The sequence below is a fragment of the Sinocyclocheilus grahami genome, unplaced genomic scaffold (genome assembly GCF_001515645.1).
Source record: "Sinocyclocheilus grahami isolate Dianchi unplaced genomic scaffold, SAMN03320097.WGS_v1.1 scaffold973.1, whole genome shotgun sequence".
Classification (NCBI taxonomy): Eukaryota; Metazoa; Chordata; class Actinopteri; order Cypriniformes; family Cyprinidae; genus Sinocyclocheilus; species Sinocyclocheilus grahami.
Window position 1 is genome coordinate 22,472 of NW_015506152.1, and position 19,752 is coordinate 42,223.

Here is a 19,752-nt window from a genome sequence, read left to right on the forward strand (position 1 = left end):
ATCTTATGCTGGTTTCCTTTCACGCTACATGACTGTTTAATGAAGTTGCTGTGGTTTGCACATTACACAACGAATTGGTGACTGGAGGTTAACTTCGAAGAATCCCCGACTACTCTGTATCTGCCCTGCATCTTGCTCTCTCGTTGGTTGTAGGTTGTCACCGATGTCAGTTCCAGTCAAAACACATTTCACACTGCAAGAGTAACAGCGGGGTCCAAATATTTAGCTTGCTAAATATTTTTTGGGGCTTTGGCAATGCATCGGCACTTCTCTCAGATTGTGCCTTTTAAACGTCGTACTATGCGATCATCGCTTACGTGAACGAGCACTGATTTGCCTGTAATTTTGAATATAGAAAACTGTTGGTGAGTGAAAATTGGGCATAAAATCGTGTGGTGCATACCCGGCAGCATGGTAAGTAGATTTATTTGTTTAGTCGCACAGTGCCACCTAGTGGTCAGGATGTATGAAAAATTTATATTTTTGCTTATAACTTCTGAGTGGTTGGGCCAAAAATGACAAGACTGGTCTCTTTGGAGTTGAACTATACCCAATTTATCCCATGTCAGCCATTTTGGGCATCGACCACTTTGAATTTTGTCGCAAAAAATGCCATATTTTATGAATGCATTGGCTTATCATCACGAAACATCTTTATGTGTCATCGGCACCATGCCCTGAAGGTACTCAAAAAGTTTAGGGGCAGCGCCACCTTGTGATCAAAATTTATAATGACATTTTTAAAAATGCAAATAGCTTTTGATTAACTTTGCCTATTGTCCTGAGACTGATTTTGATAGATACCTTGGATAATGTCGAGAACATTACTAATGATATTATTATATATATATAATTATATCATAATAGGCCGAACTTCCTCTCTGCTAATTCGATTTTCTTTGAAACCAAACTCTTTTCATGTCGATAGACAAAAAGTTTTGTTTACCACATCAACAAATTTGATGGCTTTTTTCCAAACTGCATCTGAAAATTATTTTACTATTGATTGCATTTATGATTTTTCAGCCATTCTGAGTAAAATCATTTTAAAACGTCATTAATTACTCATTTTTGCAGTTGGTCTAATGCTCACGCCTTTGCTTAACTTCTTATTTGGCCTCTGTTGAGCGTGGCCCCTTTTCTGCTTGCAGCCATATTTTTTATTAAGATTTTGAATTTGTTTTTTATTTAAATATTTTCTCTTTTCATTTTAGTTAAAGTTTTGCTAATTTTTTGTGTTTGTTTTTTTATTTTTTTTATTTTAGTACATCAAGTCAAACTAAATGAATAAAATAAGTTTAGGGCTTATTTTCATATCTCTTTATGGTTTAAGTTTTAGCTTACTATAAAAACCCTGTACTTACACTTAAATGCCATACTTTGTGTGGTGCTTTATTACAGTTTTGGAGGTTGACAGGCAAAAAAAAAAAAAAAGTTCACTTTCTTAAAAAGAATGTCCAAGTAGCAGTTTGGACATTCTGAAAAATATCAACTTTTGTATTTTAACAGAAGAAAAATCATGCAAATTTGTAACTACAAAAGGTACTGATTGTACATTATTAGTATATTGATGTGCAGGTCACTTACTGTAATTTCCAACTCATCATTTTCATCTCTGGCCACAAATGGCCACCAGCCTTTAATTCTCTTCTGTTTGAAGATGTTGACCATGGGCATGTCTTGCTCGTTAAGCACCATGTCAATGGAGCACTGCTTCGCTGTCTTCGCACCACGAGGAAATCGGTTCAGGTCTAGTTCAATTGCGCCTGAAACAAAAACCAAACACACACGTGTCAGCATGAATGAAGGTCATTAAGACTGAGCCTGGATGTAAAATGACTTTAAATCTTAAAAATACAACAGCACACCCAAGAAGTCGTCTGCAGAGAAGTGATCCGCATCCCACACTTGCAAATTCAGTCGGGCAGGAATTTTATACTCAGTCTCGTCCCAAGAAAACATGGACTCTTTCTTTGAGATGACGATTTTCTCTTCAGCCTGTAGGTAGTCGAAGGGGTAAACGAAGCGCCAGTTGAAATTGCCCTCTCCATGCCATATTTTATGAATGCATTGGCTTATCATCACGAAACATCTTTATGTGTCATCGGCACCATGCCCTGAAGGTACTCAAAAAGTTTAGGGGCAGCGCCACCTTGTGATCAAAATTTATAATGAAATTTTTAAAAATGCAAATAGCTTTTGATTAACTTTGCCTATTGTCCTGAGACTGATTTTGATAGATACCTTGGATAATGTCGAGAACATTACCAATGATATTATTATATATATATAATTATATCATAATAGGCCGAACTTCCTCTCTGCTAATTCGATTTTCTTTGAAACCAAACTCTTTTCATGTCGATAGACAAAAAGCTTTTGTTTACCACATCAACAAATTTGATGGCTTTTTTCCAAACTGCATCTGAAAATTATTTTACTATTGATTGCATTTATGATTTTTCAGCCATTCTGAGTAAAATCATTTTAAAACGTCATTAATTACTCATTTTTGCAGTTGGTCTAATGCTCACGCCTTTGCTTAACTTCTTATTTGGCCTCTGTTGAGCGTGGCCCCTTTTCTGCTTGCAGCCATATTTTTTATTAAGATTTTGAATTTGTTTTTTATTTAAATATTTTCTCTTTTCATTTTAGTTAAAGTTTTGCTAATTTTTTGTGTTTGTTTTTTTATTTTTTTTATTTTAGTACATCAAGTCAAACTAAATGAATAAAATAAGTTTAGGGCTTATTTTCATATCTCTTTATGGTTTAAGTTTTAGCTTACTATAAAAACCCTGTACTTACACTTAAATGCCATACTTTGTGTGGTGCTTTATTACAGTTTTGGAGGTTGACAGGCAAAAAAAAAAAAAAAAGTTCACTTTCTTAAAAAGAATGTCCAAGTAGCAGTTTGGACATTCTGAAAAATATCAACTTTTGTATTTTAACAGAAGAAAAATCATGCAAATTTGTAACTACAAAAGGTACTGATTGTACATTATTAGTATATTGATGTGCAGGTCACTTACTGTAATTTCCAACTCATCATTTTCATCTCTGGCCACAAATGGCCACCAGCCTTTAATTCTCTTCTGTTTGAAGATGTTGACCATGGGCATGTCTTGCTCGTTAAGCACCATGTCAATGGAGCACTGCTTCGCTGTCTTCGCACCACGAGGAAATCGGTTCAGGTCTAGTTCAATTGCGCCTGAAACAAAAACCAAACACACACGTGTCAGCATGAATGAAGGTCATTAAGACTGAGCCTGGATGTAAAATGACTTTAAATCTTAAAAATACAACAGCACACCCAAGAAGTCGTCTGCAGAGAAGTGATCCGCATCCCACACTTGCAAATTCAGTCGGGCAGGAATTTTATACTCAGTCTCGTCCCAAGAAAACATGGACTCTTTCTTTGAGATGACGATTTTCTCTTCAGCCTGTAGGTAGTCGAAGGGGTAAACGAAGCGCCAGTTGAAATTGCCCTCTCCGGTCAGAGAGTGATAGTGGACGTCTGTGTCCTGCTTGTCTTCTTGTTGGCCTTTTAGCCATCTGTTGGTCACAAGTTACGTGAAAAGATATATCATGAAAGATAAATGTGACCCTGGACCACAAAACCAGTCATAAGGGTCAATTTTTCGAAATTGAGATTTTTTACATCATCTGAAAGCTGAATAAAAAAAAAATTGAATAAATAATCTTTCCATTGGTGTATGGTTTGTTAGGATCGGACAATATTTGGTCGAGATACAACTATTTGAAAATCTGGAATCTGAGGGTGCAAAAAAATCTAAATATTGAGAAAATCATCTTTAAAGTTGTTCAAATGATGTTCTTAGCAATGCATATTACTAATCAAAAATTAAGTGTTGATATATTTACAGTAGGAAATTTACATAATATCTTCATGGAACATGATCTTTACCTAATATCCTGATGATTTTTAGCATAAAAGAAAAATCAATCATTTTGACCCATACAATGTATTTTTGGCCATTTTTACAAATATACCCATGCTATTTATGACTGCTTTTGAGCTCCAGGGTCACATATGTATTTGAGTCTCTTCTGTTCACCAATGCTGCATGTATTTGATCAAAAATACAGTAGAACAGTAATATTGTGAAATATTATTACATTTTAAAATGACTGTTACTCCAGTCTTCAGTGTCACATGATGCTTCAGAAATCATTCTAACTTGTAATAAAAAGCAGCAAATCAGCATATTAGAATAATTTACGTGACACTGAATTAATGATGCTGCAAACTCAGCTTTGATCACAGCAATCAATTACATTGTTACAATATATTCACATAGAAAACAATTATTTTAAATTGTAATAATAATTTCACAATATTACAGATTTTTCAGTATTTTGGATCAAATGCATGCAGCATTTGCATGCAAAAAAATATGTCTTTTAAAAACGTAACAAAAAATAAATACATTTTTTATATGTATGGCAGTACACTCTAAAAAATGCTGGGTTAAATACAACCCAGTGCTGGGTAAAATAGGGACAAACCCAGCAATTGGGTTGTTTTGACCCAGTGGTTGGGTTACTACCCAGAAGATTGTGTTAAACATTTAACCCAACCGCTGGGTCAAAAAAACCCAATTGCTGGGTTTGTCCCTATTTTTCGTTTTTGTTTTTAAAAAATACGTCTATATTTTTTTTATTTCAGTTTTAGTTATTGAAGTACATCGTCAAACTAAAAGAAAATGAGAAATTAGCGTATTTACGTGCAGGTTACTTACTGTAATTTCCAACTCGTCGTTTTCATCTCGTGCCACAAATGGCCACCAGCCTTTAATTCTCTTCTGTTTGAAGATGTTGACCATGGGCATGTCTTGCTCGTTAATCACCATGTCAATGGAGCACTGCTTCGCTGTCTTCGCACCGCGAGGAAATCGATTCAGGTCTAGTTCAATTGCACCTGAAACAAAAACCAAAAACACATGTGCCGGCATGAATGAAGGTCATTACGACTGAGCCTGAATGTACATTTAATCATACAAATCATAATAATAATCATAAAAGTACAACAGCACACCCAGGAAGTCGTCTGCAGAGAAGTGATCCGCATCCCACACTTGCAAATTCAGTCGGGCAGGAATTTTATACTCAGTCTCGTCCCAAGAAAACATGGACTCTTTCTTTGAGATGACGATTTTCTCTTCAGCCTGTAGGTAGTCGAAGGGGTAAACGAAGCGCCAGTTGAAATTGCCCTCTCCGGTCAGAGAGTGATAGTGGACGTCTGTGTCCTGCTTGTCTTCTTGTTGGCCTTTTAGCCATCTGTTGGTCACAAGTTACGTGAAAAGATATATCATGAAAGATAAATGTGACCCTGGACCACAAAACCAGTCATAAGGGTCAATTTTTCGAAATTGAGATTTTTTACATCATCTGAAAGCTGAATAAAAAAAAAATTGAATAAATAATCTTTCCATTGGTGTATGGTTTGTTAGGATAGGACAATATTTGGTCGAGATACAACTATTTGAAAATCTGGAATCTGAGGGTGCAAAAAAATCTAAATATTGAGAAAATCATCTTTAAAGTTGTTCAAATGATGTTCTTAGCAATGCATATTACTAATCAAAAATTAAGTGTTGATATATTTACAGTAGGAAATTTACATAATATCTTCATGGAACATGATCTTTACCTAATATCCTGATGATTTTTGGCATAAAAGAAAAATCAATCATTTTGACCCATACAATGTATTTTTGGCCATTTTTACAAATATACCCATGCTATTTATGACTGCTTTTGAGCTCCAGGGTCACATATGTATTTGAGTCTCTTCTGTTCACCAATGCTGCATGTATTTGATCAAAAATACAGTAGAACAGTAATATTGTGAAATATTATTACATTTTAAAATGACTGTTACTCCAGTCTTCAGTGTCACATGATGCTTCAGAAATCATTCTAACTTGTAATAAAAAGCAGCAAATCAGCATATTAGAATAATTTACGTGACACTGAATTAATGATGCTGCAAACTCAGCTTTGATCACAGCAATCAATTACATTGTTACAATATATTCACATAGAAAACAATTATTTTAAATTGTAATAACAATTTCACAATATTACAGATTTTTCAGTATTTTGGATCAAATGCATGCAGCATTTGCATGCAAAAAAATATGTCTTTTAAAAACGTAACAAAAAATAAATACATTTTTTATATGTATGGCAGTACACTCTAAAAAATGCTGGGTTAAATACAACCCAGTGCTGGGTAAAATAGGGACAAACCAAATCAAAAATACAGTAGAACAGTAATATTGTGAAATATTATTACATTTTAAAATGACTGTTACTCCAGTCTTCAGTGTCACATGATGCTTCAGAAATCATTCTAACTTGTAATAAAAAGCAGCAAATCAGCATATTAGAATAATTTACGTGACACTGAATTAATGATGCTGCAAACTCAGCTTTGATCACAGCAATCAATTACATTGTTACAATATATTCACATAGAAAACAATTATTTTAAATTGTAATAATAATTTCACAATATTACAGATTTTTCAGTATTTTGGATCAAATGCATGCAGCATTTGCATGCAAAAAAATATGTCTTTTAAAAACGTAACAAAAAATAAATACATTTTTTTATATGTATGGCAGTACACTCTAAAAAATGCTGGGTTAAATACAACCCAGTGCTGGGTAAAATAGGGACAAACCCAGCAATTGGGTTGTTTTGACCCAGTGGTTGGGTTACTACCCAGAAGATTGTGTTTAACATTTAACCACCCGCTGGCTTAAACCAACCCAATTGCTGGGTTTGTCCCTATTTTACCCAGCACTGGGTTGTATTTAACCCAGCATTTTTTAGAGTGTATACAGTGGGTACGGAAAGTATTCAGACTTTGCTCGTTGTTAAAAACAGTAGGCTTCTTTTAGCCTGATGCTGGAGTTTCACTTTCTGGCAATGAAACGAAGTAAATAAATTAGCATGATAATATAGTGTATCGGCGATCTGACGATAGACAACTCTAACCTGTACTTCATTTTTGAAATCTGATTATGTGATCCAGATTTGAATGAAAAAGAGATACCCTCTAACAAATATGTCACTGGATTTTTCCCCTGTGAAAATGTCATCGTCCTCCAGAACGACTTCGTCCGTGTTCCACACGATCACCCTGAGCTCGAACCTGTCGATGACCAAAACATAGTCGGGATATAAAATATTAATCTGTGTGTTGCTGAAGAATTTCACCAAGTGCTTCCTACTTCTTTGGCTTCCTTGGTGAAATATCGAGAGCGGGTCCAGGCGCAGGCATATCCTTCGGGAACATGTCCACCCACAACTCAATCCTCCCCTGCATCAGAAGCACTCACATTCATTAACGGCTCATTAACACCATTTCATTAGCAGACAGTGGTGCTGTTTCAGACATTATTCCTGACCTGCTCCATCCCAGGTTTATCCGGATTCAAGAGAGGCCTCGTCTCCACGTGATCTGGGACGAGTTTGCAGCCGATCCTTGGCATATCTTCCCAGCGGTTTAGCACAGCAAGAGCCAGGTGCTCATCCGTCTGTTTCTTCAGTCCTGTCAGAAAAAAGCACGTGCATTTGTTTTTATGTGCTGCTTTCCAATGGGATCTCGTAACTCCGCAGTGAATGCATAATGCAAATTTGATGCAATTAATGCAATAATGCCTTTTTTGAAAATGCATACCATTTTCATCCTCAATTTCAGTCGGGCCCGTGTAAACTCTGTTCACCACTTTCACTCGTCCCCCGGGGCCGTACTGGGGTGGACACGCATTTGTTCAAATGGCCAAACAGGAACAAAAATCTCAACGTACTGCTCTATGGTGTTTAGTACTACATACCCTGACCACATAGACTCGGACGAGGACGTTAATGGGGTCGTTGTGTGGGATGTTCTGGAACATGCCCATGTTAGAATCAAAGCCCATTTCTCTGGACATGTCATCCGATGCTGGGACTTTGTAGATGCACAGGGATCCCTACAGTACACACAAACTCAAAGATCAGACCTCTAAACTGTTATGGTACGGTAGAATGTTTACAAAGCTCAAATCGTACAAAATGTTAATATGTAATATTCTTATCAAAAACTGGAAAAGACACATTTCATAGAAAGATGTTTATATTGATATAAACGTTGACAAAACTGAATCATTTTGGGGGCCGGATTCACACGGATTCATTATTTTTTTTTTCAACCCAATTTGTTATTTTAACTTAAATAGGTTACTTACAATGATTACAATGATCTTTCCAATAATTTTAATTCTCCTTAAGTTTAGTTTTCACCAGATTAAAAAAAAACAGTTTTTTTTTGCAATTCAGTTTTTCTTTTTCATTTCAGAATTATGAGATATAAACTAGCAGTTCAGAATTATGAGATATAAACTAGCGGTTCAGAATTATGAGATATAAACTCGCGGTTCAGAATTATGAGATATAAACTCGCGGTTCAGAATTATGAGATATAAACTCGCGGTTCAGAATTATGAGATATAAACTCGCGGTTCAGAATTATGAGATATAAACTCGCAGTTCAGAATTATGAGATATAAACTCGCAGTTCAGAATTATGAGATATAAACTCGCAGTTCAGAATTATGAAATAATTCATAATTATAAATAATAATTATCAAATAATAAATTCTGACGCACAAACATCAGTCAAAAAATTGACTACATTTGGTAAATCTCCTGATCTTAAAAACCTTGTTTTGATTGAAATACTTTTGCTTACAGACTTAAATTGGTTGTATATACAACAATCCTGCCTATCGACATGGTTATTATAGCTAACTAAAATTAAAACTAAGTACTAAAATAACTACAACTGAAATACAATAAAAAATAGCTACTCTGAGCTCAAATAAAACATTAGTTCTGATTAGACTTGGTCACTACATAATTCCCATATTTCAGTTTGTGTTATTTTATACTTTCAGTGACATTACTTTTAATCTAAAATGTATAAAACAGTAATTATAAAGCAAGAGTAGATTTGTCCAATTTAGTATATGGAGAAACGGCAAGTCAAATGCAAGAGAGAAGATGACGGCAAGCAATGAGTGACAACAAACCTTGAATTTGCCAATAAGTCTGTCTTCATCAGCTGCATTCTGCTCGACGTCAGCATCATCTGAACACTTGCCTCGATAAAGGTTAAAAGTGTGAAGCCAATCTTCAAAGGTGTTAAACTCATATTCAAGCTCTCTGTTGTACATCTGTGGAAGAAACGAGATGTCCCACATTCTTTTACCTCCACAAGGCATCTCCAAACAGACACATGACGTAAAGTTTCATCTAGGCATTTCCTTTTGAAATGAACTTTTGCTGTAAAATTAATTTTTCACCCAACAATGAAAATGTGCTCGTCCTCAAGCCATCAAAGATTTAGATGAGTTTTGTAAAGGTGGTAGCCGCTGTAGGATATCAGACCGAATCAGACAATCTAAGATTTGGTCAAAACATGGTTGAAAAATGAGGAGCCCAAAATTCCACAAGAGGCCCAAGACAACAGGATGTCATAAACCAGACCCTAGCCAGTCTGAAGCAAGCCTAACCAACTCTTTCACAGAACAGCTTTCAACATTAAAACAAAAGAACACATTGACAATTCCAAGGAGATTGTCAATTTTGGGGGCAAGTTATCAAGAATAATGGTCAAAAGAGATGCACAGCATGACCATCACATGGAAACATGTGATAGTGATCACAAGCTCTTCGGATTGACTTTTCCCCCCACTTAGGAGACACAGAACAGACAAATTCCTTATGAGAGACCTCTTAACCTCTGGTCTTCATACGTTCACAGAACATGTCCTTATGTTCAGAGAATGGCACAGAAACTGCATTTCCATGTAAATATGCATCTAAATGACACTAAAAGGACCTGAGCAACTAATCATTTCTATAGTGTTTTCACTATATTTTGGATATAAATATCCATTGCAGAACTGATGTCATACGGCTCGTTCACTGAATCGCTGGCCGTCTCAGTGATCAGCCGTAAAACAGTGATTCTGTCCAAATGCCCTTACATATTAATGGTGGAGTTCCCTTTAAAATCTTAAATGATTCCCTTTGAGCTAAATTATCACTGTTTCCCTTACACCGCCCTAACACAAATAAACTCTTTTAAAGAAAGTTTTCAGGTGCCAGACAGGATAAATCTAGTTAAAATCAGCCCAGGACAGCCAGTAAAAGAAACCACCTGTTACAATATTAATCACAAAAACAGTCCAAGGAAAACTCGGTTCACAAGGTATGATTTATTCTATAATGTCCATAAGAGAGTTTTTCTCTGGAGTGGTGTGGATTATTGTGATGTTTTTATCAGCTGTTTGGACTCTCATTCTGACGGCACCCATTCACTGCAGAGTATCCATTAGTGATGGAATGCTACATTTCTCCAAATCTGATGAAGAAATAAACTCATCCTAATCTTGGATGCCCTGAGGATCTAATGTTTTGGGTCAACTATTCCTTTAAATTCCTAACTAAAAATCTTTACCTTCAGCTCTTCAATTTTGTGCTTCTTCTTCTCTGGTACTCCTTGGCCAGGCATGGCTTTGTTCTTGTTTCCTTTTCCTCTCCTTTTCTTGGTCCCTTTCATATCAGAGGCATTTAGGAGCTTATTTGGTAATCAGGGCAAAGAATCAAGGGTATACAAACTTCTGAACAGGATTATTAATGTACTTTCAATTATTTTGGAATTTGAGGATTATATGTAAACATCTGTCAAATAGCTTTGTTTGGGCAGTAATAAAAATTTATATTCTTCCATAGAAATTAATGTAGATGTACTGCTTTACATAATGACTGTCTTATGCATTTAATTATATACCTATATCATATGCTAATATCAAAGTCCCTTAGAAGGCAAGTCGTTTCATATTACAAATGCACTTGGGCATCTATATTTAGTTGTGCACGCATAGCTCCTATCTGATTAAGCATTTGCATATTTTAAGAAAGTTAAAAGTTACACTAAATTTTGTCAAACATATTGTTGACTTACCCTCTCCAGAGTCAAAGTCTTCCTTTTCTTCAGCGTCTGCCTCGTGCACTTTAATGATCTAAATCGTTCATAAATAGTATAATAAAATCTTCTCGGTTCAAAAAAACGGAACCATGCATTTTCAAGGCATCTTCTGGTGCGTGTAAAATAATTGCACTCTTCTACAGCCCTTACCTCTTTCAGTGTTTCAATCGAGGCAAAGTATTTGGACCACCAGTCCAGCATGCTTTCATCCAGCTCCTCCTCTTCCACCTCTTCGCCCTTCTTCCGCTTCTTTTTCCCTTTCTCACCTTTCTCATCATCTGGCTGTCACAATGTTGAGGACACAGAATTCATTTTCACACATAAAACTAATGAATTTATGAATGACAAAGTTATAAATGTTATAGGCATTGAACATAATAAGAAAGAAACAGATCTGACATCTGTCTACATACCATATCGACCTTAACCACAGCATCAGACGCCTGAAACAGATTCCGTAAAATGAGCAAGTTCAGAAAACCTGACAAAATTCTCTCAATTACGTCTAAATGTTTGACTGATATAATTAATAGACATATTTCAAGTATTATTTTCTAGCGTTTCCTACTGAGTCGAGTTTGACCACTGTCTCGGTTTTCTTCACAGCTGGTTCTGGCTCTGTGTGGATCACAACCTCCTCTGTAGAGGAAAAAACTATGTTAGTCGTGCCTAGTATAGGTGAGAATAAAGAAATATATACATTATTTACAACTTTTGTTGACAACAGTTGTGCTGATTCATATTTTTGTGGAAACCGTCATCAAACATTTTTATTTTTTGAGTATTCCTTGAATAAAAAAGTTAAAAAGAACAACATTTATTTGAAATAGAAACCTTTTGTAACACTATAAATGTTTTACTGTCATTTCTGATAAATTTAATGCATCCTTGATGAAAAAAAATCTTACATACTCCAAACTTTTGAAAAGTAGTATATCAGTTTCCACAAAAATGTTGGGCAGCACAACTGTTTTCAACATTGCTAATAATCAGAAATGTTTCTTGAGCAGCAAATCAGCATATTATACTGATTTCTGAAGATCATGTGACACTGAAGACTGGAGTTATTATGCTGGAAATACAGCTGCGCATCACATTCACATAGAAAAAATATATTTTAAATGGTAACAATATATCAACATTTTTGATCAGATAAATGCAGCATTGGTGAGAGACTTCTTTCAAACACATTACAAAAACTTCTGCAGTCCAAATTATCGGTTGCTGTGGATTGCACAAGTCATGAACTACGTTCAAATACAGAGTTCTGGCATGAAACTCTAGATGGCGCAAGCCGATAGATCCAACTCAATCTGACGTAATGACATCATCATCACATGGCACAGCTGATTGGTTCTTTCCTGTATCGGTAGCCAATAAGCTCGCTGCTCAACAATCAAATATATGATTATTGCTTGCTGTAGCAGTTTGCAGCGCTCTTCAGAAACAGCGAAATCAACATCTAAGATAAGTGAATGCTCTTCTAATCCATATCGCTGTGTGTATTGCGTGGTCTGCCTAATTGACTTCAAAAGTGAGCAACCATAATCAAGTTAAACTAAGTGTCATGTTAGCAGTTTGCATTGTATGCAGGAGTGAATATTAAGCATATTAGCAGCTGGAGCAAAACGCAGTTTAGAGCATACATAATCGCTCTGAGGACACGCCGATAGTAACGGACATGAAACAGGTTAAATGAGATAAGCATTCTTGTGTATGCATTCAACGGGGGTTCTCCATATACATCGGTGATTATCCCAGTGTTCACGTTCGTTATTTTTAAGGTCGATGTTTTCATTGTGATGAGTGTGTGGTTGATTTCAGCTGCGCAGGGTCAGAAGCATGCGTTTATCGCAGTCATATCAACGGCAGTGTTGCGGGAGACGCTGAAGATCGCTATCTACGGCTGTAACAGTTAGTTCTGAGTGAAATGCATTATGGGTAGTGTAGTTCAGAGAAATGTGCTCATAGGACATGTGCTCTCGCTGTGCTGTGTAGTTCAGAAACGGAGAGAGAACATTGATAGTCTGCTTTTATTTCTGTTTATTCAGGTCAGTCCACCCAGGGGTTTTTGTGCACTGTAACTTGACAACTTTTATCTGCACGAGAGAGTAAAATGGCATGCATCGGCTAACTTTATCCATCTTATCATTGCATGAACATGAATTAACAAGCTGTTACGCTGCCGTTGGGACTGATGAAGTGGAGAAAGTATGATATTTGCTCAGGTGGGTGCTGGGGTTCTATTGGATTGCAACACATATCCATTTTGTTAATGAAACATTACACATAGTGCGCATCTAATTAGAGTTAAGCCGGTCGGCGTGGTAGCCCCGGCACACATAGATAGTAATACATGCGGTTCACATGGCTCTACGGAGCAGCAGCAGTGCATATACTGTATGTTTTGGCGATAGATCTGCTTATTGGGGAGTGTTTTGTTCTTGTTTTGGCTTGTATTGTCCCTTCTATGTCTCCTGCTTTGTGGGGGGTTATTTCATGCATGTTATATTTTGCAGCAGCAATATTTCTTACATGCTCACAGCAGCATGTTGTGGATGTATTGGCAGTAGCAAGTCTCGGGACTTGCTCTGCCGCAGCAGCAGAAGTGTAGCAGATCTATTCCACCAAGACCAAATACATTAACATTGTCATCTACATTACCATGCCAATCCCTCCGAGAGTTGTCATGACAGAAATATATATTTTTTCCCATTTCCATTATTAAAAATAAATTAATTAATTAAATAAATAAAAATGTATTATTGTTGTTGTTCTTGTTATTATTTAAATGATCTCAGATGATAGCTACATCTATGATATGGATTCTGTAAGACAATCATTTAACGCTTATCAACTAAAGATACATATTGAACAGCTTTTATCTCTGGATACACACCCATGGCAGACCAGTTATTGACACTCTTGTCCGATGGCCTGTAAATGAACTTGCGTAGAGTTGTGACGGCATTAGAGCCAACTAGTGTGTAACGACCAAACGCCCGGCAGTCCACCACGCGGATGTTCAGAGGAGGATGGAGGAGCTCGTTTTCTGGCAGGTCCTGGTGAAAAATCATGAACATTGTCAAATGTTTGTAGTGTAATCAACATCATTTTGAAAATATCTCATACTTTAGTTATAAACGTGCAAAAACTCACCACTTCAAACCACTTCACCAGAGTGCTGAAGTTGGGGTTTTTCTTGTAGTTCTGAATCAGCGCTGACTGAACACTTTTCCCTGCACACTCGATGTCCACACGGGGGCGGTCTACTTGAGCCAGATTCACTCGCTTCAGGTCCCTCAGACCCCAGAAAAGAACCTGCATGCATGTTTAGTTAATTTAATGAGATTCAATTAGATTTTTTTTTTTTTTGCTGTACAGGGGCAAACCCTGGCATACAGAGGAAAAAACTCTTTGGTTCTGCACAAATCACATAGGGTAAATGGCATATGTTGGATTCAAAACAGCAACATTCACCAAATGGTGACAACTTTGGGGCGCTGTTAATTTTGTACCTACAATAATTGTGGAACTTTACTTATCAAATATAAAAAAATTGTATTTTTGTTTTTAGAAGTTCCATTTAACATCCATTTGAAGCAAATTGTGATCTCCCAGGCCCCAATATGGACAAAATAATTTTTAAACTTTTTTTGTGTGTGTGTGTGTGTGTGTGCTCTCTTATGATGGCTGCATACCTCTCTACAATACCATTTTAAAATGTACAAGAAATGTACAGTGGGTACGGAAAGTATTCAGACCCCCTTAAATTTTTCACTCTTTGTTATATTGCAGCCATTTGCTAAAATCATTTAAGTTAATTTTTTCCTCATTAATGTACACACAGCACCCCATATTGACAGAAAAACACAGAATTGTTGACATTTTTGCAGATTTATTAAAAAAGAAAAACTGAAATATCACATGGTCCTAAGTATTCAGACCCTTTGCTGTGACACTCATATATTTAACTCAGGGGCTGTCCATTTCTTCTGATCAGCCTTGAGATGGTTCTACACCTTAAGTTGAGTCCAGCTGTGTTTGATTATACTGATTGAACTTGATTAGGAAAGCCACACACCTGTCTATACAAGACCTTACAGCTCACAGTGCATGTCAGAGAAAATGAGAATCATGAGGTCAAAGGAACCGCCTGAAGAGCTCAGAATTGGCAGTAGCAAGTCTCGGGACTTGCTCTGCCGCAGCAGCAGCAGTGTAGCAGATCTATTCCACCAAGACCAAATACATTAACATTGTCATCTACATTACCATGCCAATCCCTCCGAGAGTTGTCATGACAGAAATATATATTTTTTCCCATTTCCATTATTAAAAATAAATAAATAAATTAAATAAATAAAAATGTATTATTGTTGTTGTTCTTGTTATTATTTAAATGATCTCAGATGATAGCTACATCTATGATATGGATTCTGTAAGACAATCATTTAACGCTTATCAACTAAAGATACATATTGAACAGCTTTTATCTCTGGATACACACCCATGGCAGACCAGTTATTGACACTCTTGTCCGATGGCCTGTAAATGAACTTGCGTAGAGTTGTGACGGCATTAGAGCCAACTAGTGTGTAACGACCAAACGCCCGGCAGTCCACCACGCGGATGTTCAGAGGAGGATGGAGGAGCTCGTTTTCTGGCAGGTCCTGGTGAAAAATCATGAACATTGTCAAATGTTTGTAGTGTAATCAACATCATTTTGAAAATATCTCATACTTTAGTTATAAACGTGCAAAAACTCACCACTTCAAACCACTTCACCAGAGTGCTGAAGTTGGGGTTTTTCTTGTAGTTCTGAATCAGCGCTGACTGAACACTTTTCCCTGCACACTCGATGTCCACACGGGGGCGGTCTACTTGAGCCAGATTCACTCGCTTCAGGTCCCTCAGACCCCAGAAAAGAACCTGCATGCATGTTTAGTTAATTTAATGAGATTCAATTAGATTTTTTTTTTTTTTGCTGTACAGGGGCAAACCCTGGCATACAGAGGAAAAAACTCTTTGGTTCTGCACAAATCACATAGGGTAAATGGCATATGTTGGATTCAAAACAGCAACATTCACCAAATGGTGACAACTTTGGGGCGCTGTTAATTTTGTACCTACAATAATTGTGGAACTTTACTTATCAAATATAAAAAAATTGTATTTTTGTTTTTAGAAGTTCCATTTAACATCCATTTGAAGCAAATTGTGATCTCCCAGGCCCCAATATGGACAAAATAATTTTTAAACTTTTTTTGTGTGTGTGTGTGTGTGTGTGCTCTCTTATGATGGCTGCATACCTCTCTACAATACCATTTTAAAATGTACAAGAAATGTACAGTGGGTACGGAAAGTATTCAGACCCCCTTAAATTTTTCACTCTTTGTTATATTGCAGCCATTTGCTAAAATCATTTAAGTTAATTTTTTCCTCATTAATGTACACACAGCACCCCATATTGACAGAAAAACACAGAATTGTTGACATTTTTGCAGATTTATTAAAAAAGAAAAACTGAAATATCACATGGTCCTAAGTATTCAGACCCTTTGCTGTGACACTCATATATTTAACTCAGGTGCTGTCCATTTCTTCTGAGCATCCTTGAGATGGTTCTACACCTTCATTCGATATTAATAAAAAGCATTTGGTGAGGAGATTGCAATATAAGGATAATTTTGGTTCCCCACAAAACCTTTCACTCAACAGCTCTTATAACAACCTTTTTTTTTCTTAGTGTGAAGAACATTGTAATAATCTGAAGAGCCTTTTTCCACTATGAAGAACCTTTTGTGAAATGGAGATGTTCCATGGAAATTAAGGCTTCTTCATGAAACCATTGCTGCCAACAAAGAACCATGATATTTAAGACTGTAGGTCAGCAATAGATTCTAGGTCACCCTGTAGCTGTTCTACTACGAGCAACTCACCTCAATTCGGTATTTACTCAAGACAGGTCTTATGCCAATAGGAACAGGCAGGATTGGACCACGATCGATATCGGAAGGTCCATCTATTGGGGGCAGGTCGGCCTTTCCAGCTGGTCCAATCTGAAAGATTTCCACAATACATACATATACTGTATATGCACACAGACAGACTAAGATTTAAACAGTTTCTTGTTCCTATCAGATGCACCTGCAGCAGTTCAAAGGCCGCCAGCATTTCTCCTGCAGTGCAGTTTCCCCGGTAGATCTGGTAATACTCTAGTTGAGGAGGGAAGCGTGGCGGCCCATAATGCTCGTCTGACATCTTGGTTATAGGTTTTGCGAATGTCCTACCCATGAAATCAGCTTTTCCCTTGAGAAGTAGAATGAGATTGGAAATTAACCGCATTTAAGAAGGTGAAAGCATGAAAAGCATAAGGAAATGAATAATTCGAAGGATATCAGCACTCACGACAGTGTCCTGATCATAGATCTCGATGACGATTATAGGAGGATCATCTCTCAGTTCACCAGCCTCACCATAGAGCTCCACATTATCAAACACCAGCAACTGATCCCATGTAGGACACAACGTCTCATTCAGGACCTGAGAAGAAATCATCAGGTATTAAGCTTTCCTTCTAGCTTCTTTATGCAGTAGATATTAGGTGGCGTTGTACTACATCACATCTCAACAGTTCAATGCTCCACCGCTCAAAAAGTAAAGCAGCACCAAACAGTTCAAGCCTATCAAGTGTTACTGTATGTCCAAAAGAAGACTTTTCTCTGGGCTGGTTGTGGCCTGATGGTGCTGACAAAAAGGTTTCGAGGTTTTGCATCATTAGAATTGAATTGAGACTCTATATTCCACTTTAATTCCTGAATATGAAATTAATTTGAGGTGATGTTAACCTGATGTAGAAATTTAATTCAAATGTCAATTTAAGTGTGTAAAATTAAATAATATCCTCAAATTCAAGTGTAATTTCTAATCATATTAATTTTATCATATGCAATTAAATTATGTTTTTGTAGCAAACAGGATGTGGAATTGTAATGTTAAGAAATTATTAAATTAAATAAATTAAATAAATGCATATGCATATAAATTCACATAATTCAAATTAAACTTTTTAACAGTATTTTTTGATAATAATAATAATTGTATCATATAATATTAAATCATATTAAAATAAAAAAATATAACTATACATTTTATTTTCAGATTTAATTATCTTAAATATAACTATATTAATAATCATCATGTTTGAAATGCCACCTATAAATATTCAATAAATGAACTTTCATTGGTTGAAGAAGACTTGATTTCACAGAATGCAATCAGTAAATATTTCACAGAATTTATTCAGTAAATTATAAGAGTAATGTATTTATATATCATATAACATGAATACATTCATATTTTGTCTTTAATATTTATTTTGATGAAGTTTCATTATGACATATTTTACATAACTATTAAGAAACATGGAGAAATATGCGCAAGAAGTATAACAAGTATTTCCAAATTTGGTTCTGATTTGTTCATATGCTTAAATGTGCTTATTACATGCAAATGTCAATAGTAAGTTGGCATGAAGCTTTTATCTCACCTCTGTGACCTGGCTGTGGGTGGAAAAAAATACCCTGGCAAAAGGGTCTGACAGGCCAGAGCTGTCAGCCGCAAACAGACTGCGAGCCTGATACATGTGAATCCTCAGCTGGAAGATCTGCTTCACTGTTAGCATACAATAAAACAAAATATTCTTATCATTACGATTATTATACAGACAATCTGGGGCCACTCATATAAGTTCTTGGGAATCTTACTTGTGTACATCAGGCTTATAGGGGGTGAAGACATGCCAGGCCCCTTTACTGCCTTGTTCTCCTCAAACCCATTTGGCAGGCCGCTCAAGTAGTCCTTACGCTGCCTGTTCAAGCCGAGCCACAGATACAGCTCAGTTTTAGCCTGAACGGTCCAGCCTGCAGGTCCAAAGCTTTTCTTACCAGGGAGCTAAAAAGAGAAGAACAGTCATAAAAGAAAGTAAATTAGTACTTTTTGTTTGAGTTCGGGAAGCGCTCTTTCGCTGGAATATCCTTCTACAGCACATTCAACTGTGTTCCGCTGGCTGTTAGCACAGATAAGTGCTGTGATTCCCCTGGGCCCTTCAGCATGAAAGATCAGTTTCCCTAAGAGAGCAACACGAACTAGAGTGTCTTTTTAAAGAGTTCTCTTCGTCCGTGCATTTCTGGATGCGGTCGTTTCCTTACTCCCTCTAACGATCACGATCGTCTGGGCCATATGCATGCTGAGACAGCGTTCATGGATGCTTCATATCCTCATTGTAAGAGCATGACCATTGCAACACTGAGATCTTGGCTCTTACTTCTTGTGGTGAAGGAACCCCACTTTGCTCCTAGTGTCCAGGATGCAGAGCTCCAGAGACTCACACATATTGTGCAGGGGTTTTCTGGTTACAGAATCCCAATGACTTACTTGCCCCTTCCCTTTAAATACCCAGACCAGAACAAATAAATCTTTATATTTAAGTTGTAAAACAGAAGACCTTTTGGTTGGTCAGGATCCTGTGACCCAAGAGTCACACCTGGTCAGAGATCGGAAAACAATCTCATCAGAGACACTGTGAAACTGAGACCATTTTACCAATCACACTAAGACATTTAAAATGATACCAAACATGGTGGTCTTAGCATTTCAATGACCAGATGTCAATTGTGGCCTC

At 36.6% G+C, this 19,752-nt stretch overlaps 1 protein-coding gene across 1 annotated transcript in view; it reads right to left on the minus strand.

The window, feature by feature from the left end:
• LOC107565006 (otoferlin-like) overlaps positions 1-19,752 on the minus strand; it is a 45,906-nt gene that overhangs the window by 3,491 nt on the left and 22,663 nt on the right. Inside the window, exons 18-39 of the mRNA XM_016250190.1 lie at positions 18,836-19,022; positions 18,619-18,743; positions 17,478-17,612; positions 17,172-17,378; positions 17,009-17,128; positions 15,837-15,998; positions 15,554-15,739; positions 14,229-14,390; positions 13,969-14,131; positions 11,638-11,708; positions 11,483-11,512; positions 11,220-11,351; positions 11,046-11,103; positions 10,539-10,633; positions 9,106-9,249; positions 7,870-8,007; positions 7,713-7,785; positions 7,441-7,583; positions 7,264-7,352; positions 7,086-7,184; positions 5,057-5,298; positions 3,030-3,208 (exon numbers count right to left, since the gene is read on the minus strand). Of these exons, the coding sequence (XP_016105676.1) occupies positions 3,030-3,208; positions 5,057-5,298; positions 7,086-7,184; positions 7,264-7,352; positions 7,441-7,583; positions 7,713-7,785; positions 7,870-8,007; positions 9,106-9,249; positions 10,539-10,633; positions 11,046-11,103; positions 11,220-11,351; positions 11,483-11,512; positions 11,638-11,708; positions 13,969-14,131; positions 14,229-14,390; positions 15,554-15,739; positions 15,837-15,998; positions 17,009-17,128; positions 17,172-17,378; positions 17,478-17,612; positions 18,619-18,743; positions 18,836-19,022 (2,940 nt within the window). The remainder of the gene's footprint in view (positions 1-3,029; positions 3,209-5,056; positions 5,299-7,085; positions 7,185-7,263; positions 7,353-7,440; positions 7,584-7,712; positions 7,786-7,869; positions 8,008-9,105; positions 9,250-10,538; positions 10,634-11,045; positions 11,104-11,219; positions 11,352-11,482; positions 11,513-11,637; positions 11,709-13,968; positions 14,132-14,228; positions 14,391-15,553; positions 15,740-15,836; positions 15,999-17,008; positions 17,129-17,171; positions 17,379-17,477; positions 17,613-18,618; positions 18,744-18,835; positions 19,023-19,752) is intronic.